This window comes from Galendromus occidentalis, unplaced genomic scaffold (assembly GCF_000255335.2).
Source record: "Galendromus occidentalis unplaced genomic scaffold, Mocc_1.1 scf7180000077441, whole genome shotgun sequence".
Lineage (NCBI taxonomy): Eukaryota > Metazoa > Arthropoda > Arachnida > Mesostigmata > Phytoseiidae > Galendromus > Galendromus occidentalis.
This window is the reverse complement of record NW_003805429.1, coordinates 198,485-209,160: the sequence shown is the minus strand read 5'-3', so window position 1 is coordinate 209,160 and position 10,676 is coordinate 198,485. Positions and strand designations below refer to the sequence as shown.

The 10,676-nt window shown below is 51.4% G+C and overlaps 1 protein-coding gene across 1 annotated transcript; it reads left to right on the top strand.

Annotated features, from left to right (window-relative positions):
* Positions 1 to 659: 659 nt before the first annotated feature.
* Positions 660 to 4,043, top strand: LOC100908597 (5-hydroxytryptamine receptor 1-like). Its single transcript, XM_029111457.1, has 7 exons — positions 660 to 807; positions 1,259 to 1,470; positions 1,610 to 1,799; positions 2,845 to 2,922; positions 3,110 to 3,216; positions 3,375 to 3,809; positions 3,993 to 4,043. The coding sequence occupies exons 1-7, from the start codon at positions 660 to 662 to the stop codon at positions 4,041 to 4,043; spliced, it is 1,221 nt and encodes a 406-aa protein (XP_028967290.1).
* Positions 4,044 to 10,676: the final 6,633 nt, after the last annotated feature.

Sequence of the window (10,676 nt, the reverse complement as noted above, 5' to 3'; positions counted from 1 at the left end):
CATCCTCTCACTTGGCCCGTCCTGTCCGAGTGCGACAGCGGCGATTGCAGCTATCAACATGTTCATCTTCATTGTCTGGAAAATGATGGAACTTCAGACTAGGATGGCAAGAGATGCAGAAAGTGGATGAGATGCTCCGCGTTCTCGCCTCGTACGAGATAATAGAGAAACGGGTTTGTCGCTTGCGATGCCTTCTGTAAGCTCATTTATACTGGAGGCTTATTTGCCATTGGAAGAGAAACTCTTATTTCTGCCTGGAACTTGCTCCGCGAGACAAGTGTCCGAGAACTCAATTATACGAGAATTGATACAATCGGATCGATGCGGCTGCAGCTGTCACGCCGAGATCCGTTTGATGCCCCCCTTTTCTTGGACGGGTTTCCCCCCGTGGAAGTTGATTGAATGGCGGGAATCGGCCCAACGATGTCCAGGGAATTGCGGTCCGCTCGGTTTCCAGTCTCGACAAGCCCAACAAAGTCATCAAGTCATTGAATTGCAAGCTTCTCCTCAGCTCGATTCTCGAAGAATACTCGCTGCTCGAAGATAATTCAAATAATAAGATTCAGTTCTTCTCGAATTCCAGGTTTCGGACCCGATCGACATATCCGGAGGGCACGCCAGAGATGAGTTCGTCGAGGAGAACCGTTTAGATTATGGGCATGCCCGAAAACGATGAGCCCCTCTTGGGCTCCGACAGATTGAAAGGAATTCTCTTCGGCAACTATACCCCGCTGGAGATCAACGCCGCCCTCACTCCTCTTGAGCAAAGCTTGAGCAACGAGGGTTCGGCGACACTGAAGGCCTTCGGTGAGTTTCTCCATGGGGATTTGAGCAGAGCTCAAGGGTGGAAAGACTTCGAGGCATCTTGTCCGACCCACGCTTCGCTCACAGCTGCGTCTCAATTTGATAGACGTTCCTGCCGGCTAGTCTTTACATGCATAGATGCCTCTGCTGCAGCGGATGTTCCCAGAAGGCAACGAGCGAGCCAACTCGGGGTTGTACTCAACGCTAAGCTGCATCGAAAACGAAAACTGATGGCCCGGAAGAGACCGAAATCAGAGCCGAATACGATTCCCTCAATCGGGGTATACGTCTGTTCCATAGATTCATTCTCTCCCTGGTGACTTCGTCCGTCTCAGCGAACTCTGGGGTCGAACAAGGAATCCGCCTGACAAGGAGCCTCTTTGAGAATGAGCTCCGGGGGGAGAAGGGGAACCTGTAGCTGTTTTGTACATGTCGCTGCTTTCTCCCTCTACAGTGCTGTCCTGCATCATCGTGGTCACAGCCATCGGGAACATTCTCGTGTGCGTTTCGGTGATGAGCGTGCGACGACTGCGTCATCCATCAAACTACCTCCTCGTATCGCTGGCCGTATCAGACTTGTGCGTTGCACTTCTCGTCATGCCGTTCGCGATGTACTTCGATGTTGTTGGTAAATGGTATCTCGGGAACACGATATGCGACCTCTGGGTAAGGATCATCTCTCCGAGCAGCTTTTGCTACAACCTGTTGACCAAATCTCATCTCTGTATCTCTGAGAATAATCCGTTTGATTCATCGAGATGTCCTCACTCAATTCTCTGAAGGATCACAATCATTCTCTTTCAAGGTCTCGTTCGATGTAGCTTCGTGTACGGCATCCATACTGAACCTCTGCATGATCTCCGTGGATCGTTATATGGCCATCACGCGACCTTTGACATACGGAGTTCGGCGAACCTCAAAACGAATCTGCGTGTATGTGGCGGGCGTTTGGACCATGGCATGTTTGATCTCGATCCCACCTGTGATTGTTTTAGGTGAGTGCTCAACAGGTGATTCTGGGTAAGCTTTACACCTTGTAGAGTCAGGTCAGGCGGATTGACACTCGTGGCTGGCGACAACGTACCGAAAGAAGATGGAGCCAAGCAGTCCCAAGCAAAAAATGATTGCTCCGCCTAAAACCGCCGCAGGCCGCCGACGTGAGAGATGGGATTGGCTTTATCAACTACCCATGTTCTCCATCATCCACGAAGTCCCTCGCTGTCGGACGCAGTGCGCCGACTAGTCCAGGGCGAGAATTTCCGGAAATCGCTCATGTTCGCCGATCCCGCTCATTCTCCTTTCTCACACTCCCCGCCTATGAAACTCACCAAGTGGTCTGAATTCTGCCATCTTTACCCGAGTACCAAATCGGAGAGTCTGAACCGTGCGAGCACATTCCAGCAATTGTTGTCAAGGTCTAGTCAGCCTCCTCTCTTTCTCCCTGACTGACATGTGTATGTGGGATAATTGGAGAACGCTGCGTCCGATTATCGAGTTAGCTCGTCGATGGTATGGAGAATCGCGCTCTCTACCTTCATGACTGGGAACACATCGCGGCGACCCTAATCATCGACCCAGTTCGGAAGCTCCTGCGATTATTCACCCCCCTGAGGCCCTGAGGTCCCCGGTGGTCAGTCGCTGCGAGAGCGTCCCATCCGGATGGAATATCGTCGTGTTTGACGGAGTGAAACCGATGCGGAAACGAGCGGGGTTCGAATCCGCGTTATTTCCTCTCGGAGCAGTCGAAGGCCACGAGAGAGCCGAGAAGTCAGTCACCTCTGGACGGCTCCTTCTCCGCCCCTTCTCTTCCCCGACGGAAAATAAATGTGTGGTATCAGTAAATCGAGTTCCTTGAGGGTCTCGAGAGCTGAAACCTGAGGAATCAGGTTGCACGAGCAGGTCTTAAGTTCATTCCGAAAGATAAACAGGTCAAACAGGAACATCGGTTTGCGGTAACATTATCTTCATTGACCGTCGCGACAGACATGAGGAAATGAAGACTAATGAGGAAACGAAGACTAATCAGCTCTCGCGTTCCAGGTAATGAGCACGGAACTGACGAGGAGCCCGGGTGTCAGGTCTGCCAAAGCATAGCTTACCAACTTTACGCGACGTTAGGTGAGACGATTGCTGGTTGTTTAGTCCGCATGTGGCTTGAGGAACTCGGATTTCGCCACAGAAAGCTCTGATGGATGATCGTCACGATTAAGGAAGCGTTATCAGCACGAGTCGAATATCAAGTTCATTGTAGTAGTCGTCGAATCTCCGATTCGTACCAGGGCACCAAACGTGCTTTTGTTTGCAGGTGCATTTTACATCCCGTTGATTATCATGATTGTGATGTACTACAAGATTTACGCTGCGGCAAAACGTGTTGTAGACGCAGATCAACGAGCACAGATAAACCCTCAGGTCTGTTGATGTCTAATGAATATTCTCATGGCGTCTGACGGGGCACGGATTGGGTGCGGCGCTCCTTCACTCCGACGTGTTGTCATTTTTTTGGCGGAATGATTCCAGACTCCAGACACCTATCTACGATAAACATGAAGCGGCTGTCTCCCTTTCAGGTTCTCCTGAATAAAGGCGACGGGTGGCACGGGGGCAACTCCGAGATGAGCAATGGCGCGGACGACTCGATAAAGACGTCGGCTGGCGTGTCTTCGGCTCCGCACAATTGGCACAACAACATGAAACGCTCGACAATGATGCGCGAACGCAAGGCTTCAATCACTCTCGGCATAATCATGAGTGCATTCACGATCTGTTGGGTGCCGTTTTTCATCCTTGCCCTGCTCGAGCCGCTCATAAAATACGATCCCGGACCGGCCATCAAAAGTTTCACGTTATGGCTCGGCTACTCGAACTCGATGTTGAATCCAGTCATATACGTAACGTTCCATCAGGACTTCCGCCGCGCCTTCAGGGAGCTTCTGCGTTGTCACTGGTCTACGCTCAATAGTCGACTTCGGGATGATTATTACCTGCGCACCTACACGCTCGAGGTACCTCCTCCTCATAAGTAGTGAAATCCCTGATAAAAAAAAAACTCGGGCTCAGGATTCCCGGCCTCTCAGGCATCGATGAAAGCTGTGGTCGCGCTGACGCCGGGGTGGAGCACGGCAGCGGCGGCGACACAGACAGGAAGTGAAATGAACAAAGCCTCAATATCTAATTCGTTTATTCAGGGAGCGGCTGCCGAGGGCAACGGGAACATTCACGTCACGAATCACGCCTAGGACTTCAACAACTAGAGTGACCAACGGGAAGGAGGCGGACGACGTGGATGAGCTCGACCGCGCCTGAATATGCATTAATACGTGCGAGCAGCCAAACGTGCACATTAAGGAAGGGTCCGGACCGGTTTCGGGTTCCTTCCCTGGAGAGGAGCATCAATGCATCCGACGGCGGCCAATGTCCTTGTTGAGAGTTACGTTGATACTGATGTCATCATTGTTGACGTTATCGCTGTTATCGTCGCTGACATCACCGCCAGCATCATCTTTGAGACACATTGTGTCCGAAATGTCCCCGGAAGGCCTCCAAGGGAACCCTTCGTGAAATACTGCTCGATTTCATAGAGTTCCGACGAATACAGAATCTCCGAACCAAGTCTGACGGTACCACCGAAAGTGGGTCGAATCCCTCCAGAAGAGTGGTCTCGAGATCTTGAAGAATTTCATAACTTGCCCAATACGCTTCCTTTTCTCGTATGTTGCTCTCTGATGTTTCCCGGGCGTCGTTCTTGAGCCGGAACCTAGCCAGCCAATGTATCTTGGATTATTATAAGAGAGGGGGAATGGTTGAGACATGTGAGCGTGAACCCTATCGTTGTACGGAAAAGCAGATAAAATGAGAGGAAAAGAGTACCACATGTTCAAAACTGTCCATAGCTCCGACTAGCCCGAAAACACAACGGGGTTGGTGTCTTCCTGACTGCTCCGATCCTCGTTTCGCTGGCGATTGTAAAAATGTACATGACCCATGAGATCTCACGATGGCTGAGATGATAATGAACAGTTATATCATGCTCGTTCCGATCATACTCATGCTCGTTTCGATGGCAATAGCTCCCATTCTGATTGTTGATGTTGCGAATAGCTTAGCGGAGGGGGGCATTGCCATCGAGACGCACGTTGCCAATGCCGTTGCTGTTGTTCGTCGTCGAACGATTTTCTCGCCGCTCTCGATAGCCAGACACGGTGGGGCAGCGAATAAGGAGACAGCTTGTACCTACATATATGGAACAATATGGAACAATACTCCGTCAGACAGCCTCTGTTTATCAATCGGGATAAGAAACAATCTTGCCGAAGTGCTGGATCCGTCAATAATGTACAATGTCGCTTGCCTGTTCTCCAGCTCATGTATTTGCTTGTCGAAGTGTGCGTCCCCGCTCTTAGGTTCGAGTAGAACTTATCAACGAACGAGCTCCCGTCCTTCTCGGAGGTCTGTTCGCGAGTCGAGCCTAGTTTGTATTTGATGGTTGACCGATTTCTGTTTCGTACGATTCGTGGAGCATCGGAACGTCGCGACCAATCGTTGTCTCACTGTATACACCCTTTGACCCATTCATTTCTAGAGAGCTGATATCGGGGAATCTATCTCCCCCAAACCGAGAGCGTTTCTCTTATCGGACTGTTGAATGGAGAAATTCAATATTTTAGATACCCATTCCTCTCCTCATATAGGTTCGCGAAAAGATTCTCAGTCGGCTCCTTTGGAGAACGGTCCGTCATGTCTGACTCGTTGCATCATGACGCAAGACAACACGAAGAAAAACAGTGAGAACCTCCTACGTTTCGTGGGTCCATCAGCTGAGTCAATGATCCCGCAACAAACGAGAACAGCAGCCGCAGGAACAACGATAGCAATACCCGTAACCCATATGAGAAATATAGTGAAAGGATTGAAAGGAGGATGAACATATTCCACGGATGATCATGGCGGTGATGGCGATGAGAGCGACGGTATTGGTGAGAATGGGACAAACTGCAAATATGTAAAAGGAACAACCATTTGCCACGTGGATATTTAACTCGAATAATTAATGCGTGAATAAATGACGCAATCAAGACCGCGATAGGTTCAGTCCAACTGCTTATTCCTCCTGCCAAATTACAGGAAGACTTCTCGCTCCATCACTTCATAGGCTTCCGCAGTAGCAAGGCGTTCGACCACGCCTCTGACGTTCCGTCCGGCTTACCGCATGATATTCACAGGAGGCGGGAGGGGGATGATAAATCCGACAGAAAGCTAGGAGTGGCGGAATGGTGACTTTCTTCCCGTAACTTTGAAGCGCAGATTTCGAAAGCGGCCACAGTCTTTGATTCGCTCTGCCTTCATGCGAAGCTCATCGGCGAAACCCATAAATTCCCCCACCTGCTCTCCCATCCGTCGAAGTCAAGCCTCTTACGCTGGAACTCGCGGCCCGGTTTTCGAGAATGGGACCGGGGAATTATTCTGGAGAATACGTCATTATATTCCACCCCCGAAGTCCGAGACTCGGCTTCGGCTCGCGCTTCAAGCTCACATCTCGGTACAGCCGAGTGATCTCCCTCTGCCGCGGGGCGTTTTCAGGTCTCGAGGCGCAATCAGGGTTTCTACGCCAATGTTTTCCACTGCTCCTTACTCACGAGAGTGATTGCGAGCAGGACCTCCAGATGACTTTCTCCATCTGGTCTACGCGTTCCGCGCCGAGAATGAGGCGCCAAGACGTCGAAAAGCTTCAGACCGCAAAGCAAAATGACACTTTTCAGGCTTCAAGAGATTCCCAAGAGCGAATGTGAGCCAGCGCAACGGAGCCGAGAGCGTCTCTGGGAAACCAGTGATTCCGCTAGGTCTGCTGCGGCGATATCTTTTCCCCCGATTACGAGCTCGTGGGGTCCCATGAGAGGACATGGCGACACATTGACGTCATTCACTCGCTTGGGACGAGAAGCCCAATGCTTCATGCTACTCCGCGGCATTCGCGTGAGAGACATCACGGACGCCCGATTCTGTGCCACCGCCATATGCTGTGCACCTTGCCTGCTGATACACTATGGGAGGAAGGTGCCGGTGTCCTCAACTCCCTTCTGACGATCCTTCGTTCGAAGATAATGCTCCTCTCACCCTCATCTAAGGCTAGACTTTTCTGTGGGCTCTACCCGATAGCATCAAGGAGTCGACCTTGAACCTCGGTCCTCGTCTAAGCAGCCTGAACTCGCTCCCTCCAATCCTTTCCCGGGTCTAACTTCTCATCTCAGTCTCTAATTGACAGAGAGGAGAAAGAGATCCCCCAATCGGTTTTGAAGAGGGACGTTTGGCGGCAAGTGCGTGCCATGATTTGTCATTGGGATTGCATCTTCAGTCTACGTCATGACCCGGAATCCGATGATACGGGGGCGACCCTTGAGAATCGTCGTCGTTCCCTCATTCTCATCCGAAACTGAGCTCAGCTGAGGACTCTCGCCCGTGAGAAACGAGCAGAATCAATTGAGATGAAGACATATTGCGGGTGACGTCCCCCGCTCACAGTACAGGTCACGTTTTCACAACGGCCTCGGGAGCGGATCTCTGTCACGGAATATAGCCGCTCTCTGGGGAACTTCATGATCTGCCTCAATACTCTGCATTCTAAGAATCGTGGACGAATCGTCGAGCGTAATGCACCTCCTCTGAGGGATTCTAAGAGATCGAGGGAGCGCGCATGGTCCTTATTCGACGCCGAATTGAGCCAAACATCCTGGGGTCCTGGTCCATACGGACGCGTCGAATTGGATGGCATCTATGCCGATTCAGTTCGCTGCCACATGTTTCCTGCAATAAACAGGTGGGGAGTCGACCTCCTCAAATGTGGAGCTATCGCAAGCCGCCCGCTTTCGGAAGAGTTCAAGGGAAAGGTCATCCCATGAGTGAGTCGGACTTGCCTCCTTGTGCCGAATATCCCGCTGCTACTCAAGACTGTTGACACATTTGCAAGCTCGTTGCACTGGGGTCGTCTTCTTTCCGATCCGTTGCTAGCTCTGCGATGGGGCGCGGCCGAAAGCAGACTTCGGAGAAACTAGCGAAATGGCGTGCATTGCCTATTTAAGAAGCAGATGGGGCTCATTTTTCCCGATAGATGTGATCGGCTCGTAGTATGAGGAGAGAGGATCTACAATCGGGAACTTCCTCATCAAAGCAAGAAATGGGCAATGTTCGATTCACCAGAGCGATTCGTAATGTTCCCTCTCACAACGCCTAGTCCCGCTGTGGGTTGAGCAAGGAGGTATTTTCCCGGTCGGAGCTGGGAGGAGCGGTAAGAGGAGGGATCTCGAGCACCTTTTCGAAAGCCTGATTTCGAAGCTGACGCGACCATGCATGGTTAGACCGACGCCCAGCACCTTCCCACAGACTAGTCTGCAGTTTCGACTCCCCATCCCGTGAGCCCGATTACCTAGTTGGGGATTCGATCTCGGAGAACCCCGTTGCCTATAATCCAGTCAATTATTTCATTCTAGTGAGACAAGATCGGTGGTGTCATCCCATTCCTCCGCATTCCCCGTCGTGCAGTCCAGCGCTTGCTGAGATCCATTCCACACTCCTACAGAATCATGCTTCCGGTCCTACTACGCCTCGGCATGGCAACGGCTTCGCTGCAAGACTGAGTAGACCTTCAGATGTCCCGTAAGACTTCCTTGAAAAACAAACTCAGTGTCGCAAACATTAGAGGAATACATCCCTCGGGAAGCTAGCGCGTCTAAGGAAGAAGCCCCGCGTCCACGGCCTAACTCGGAGAGGACTCCGAACAACGTGGACGTTTCACACAAACATACGACCCGCGGAGGAGAGTAAATGTGACAACAAATCGGGGACGGTTCCCCAATGAACCGCACAGTCGGAACTGGGTCGCGGGAGCTCCTCGTCCCGCCAGCCATATGATTAGTGTCTCCCTACGCGGATGACATGATTATGTTTCTCATCCATAGCGTAGCGAAGCATGACGGACAGTTACAGCCCCGGCTACTCCACACCGTGTCATCTTCGGAGAGGAGTCCTTCCGGATGGAACTTGTCGCTGGATGCTAGCTTTCCCCAGCGTCCCACTGAATCTGGTGTCACAGTGTATTTAGGAGCCCTCGCGATCCGGGGTATCTGGAGCCTCATTCTGATAGGCGATCAAGAATAGCGTGATCCTCGTCAGAGCGAAACCCAATGGAAATGATATGGCTACGGCGAACGGACTCGTGCTCTTCTGCTCCTTCAGGAACAGCAGAGCTCCCGGTCAGCTCTCTCCGTTAGTCAGAGAACGCCGCACGATGTTTGCTGCTACGGGATTATCTAGAGATTCGGTGAGATGACTTGTCTGAAGTGATGATTAAGATGTCTCGATAATCAAAGATGCTCATTCTTGCTCATTGAGCAGGCCCGATCCAGGTATTTTTGTATTTTAGAACTAAAGGGAGTCAGGGGTATCCGCTGTCAGTTCCGTCGTTGGAACAATACTCCCGCCCGAGCTGTACATATGCTCCGTCCGTGAACTCTCCGTTCCGTTGCCCTAGATTGCGTAGAACGTTGCGCTCGAATCAGTCTACAAGGACACAAGAGAGAATTTGCATATGCACTCCACTGGGGATTGTGGTGTCATGCCGAATGGAATCGGACGGACGAACAGCCAGATGGTCGCTCGCATATCCGTCTGGTCTCGACTCGGGCCGAAAAGGCTAGGCTGACGGACAGACTGAAGCTAGACTAGTCATGCATTCATGCTTGTGTGCAGGCGACCGGCATTCGGTGTTGCACTACTGACACGACTGAAGCTGCTGTGTGGAGTTGCCAGAGTCGCTCGAGTTGACCTCGGGCCCGAATAATTGATTACCTTCATTCAGAGCGTTGCCGCATACGCGTAAACTGCTTTCATCGGCCACCTTTGCTTTGGACATCGTTCGCTTCATTACTCTCAACATTAGACAGAACGGCAGAAACGACAACAACAACAACAACAGCAGCAGCGACGACGACGAGTTCGGCTGAGGCCCGATCGAGTAATCAGCCCCGTGGCGTCGGAACCTCAGCGGGGACGGGCGGAAGCGGTTTCGATCCTAGATTCGACCCTTGTCGAGCCCGATCTGATGAGCTCTCCACATCGGTATCGAGCATTCATGTATACGTTTCACTCACGTTAACTGCAGCTGTCCCAAAACGTGAGACGAACTCAGATGTGCTTGAACAGCTGCGAGCAGAGGACTATTTTATACAGGTTTCTTGTTTGGCTGGTCCGACCGAGGGTGGAACCCGAGAACTGTTGTCGAGCTCGGACAGGCTTGGGGAGCTCCGGGACACGTTGACATACATGTGTATTTTATAGGAGACGAGATTTATTATTTGTTTTTGTTATTTTCTTTTTTGGCTCCACTGAACGCCAATCGTTAAACCTGCACACGTCGCTCGGCGGAGAGCTAAGTGGACCCTGACTGGAAGACTTTTCGATAACGAGTATGGCCACTCCTTCATTATCCTCTTTAATGCCGCGTCAGCATATGAACGATAGCGCTCTTGTCACTACATGCCTACAATATGGACTGGGGACACGGAGCTTGCAGGCAAAAGAGCTGTTTCTGTCTGATTGAAGCTCTGTCACTTTGACGGAATCCTCAAACGGTCGTTTTCCCCTTCCGAGAGAAGTGAAGAAAGGTCTGCTTCACCTTCCAATCATCGGAGCCGTTGTTCTCCTTCCTTCTCCGACCGTTCGGCCCCGGGGCCTTTCCGGCATACAGCTATGAGCACGACCTTGCACAGAAACGCAAGAGCTTCGAATACGAGGCCAAAGTTCGCCGAGGAATTTCAATGTAGATCATGTTCAATTGTTGAGATCGCAGGAAAAACGACAGTTTTGAGTCAAAGCCATCT

Coding starts and splice junctions, on each gene's coding strand:
- LOC100908597 (XM_029111457.1), top strand. CDS start 660: ATGCCCGAAAACGATGAGCCCCTCTTGGGCTCCGACAGATTGAAAGGA. Junction 808..1,258: donor GGCGACACTGAAGGCCTTCG/GTGAGTTTCTCC, acceptor CTCCCTCTACAG/TGCTGTCCTGCATCATCGTG. Junction 2,923..3,109: donor CCAACTTTACGCGACGTTAG/GTGAGACGATTG, acceptor TTTTGTTTGCAG/GTGCATTTTACATCCCGTTG.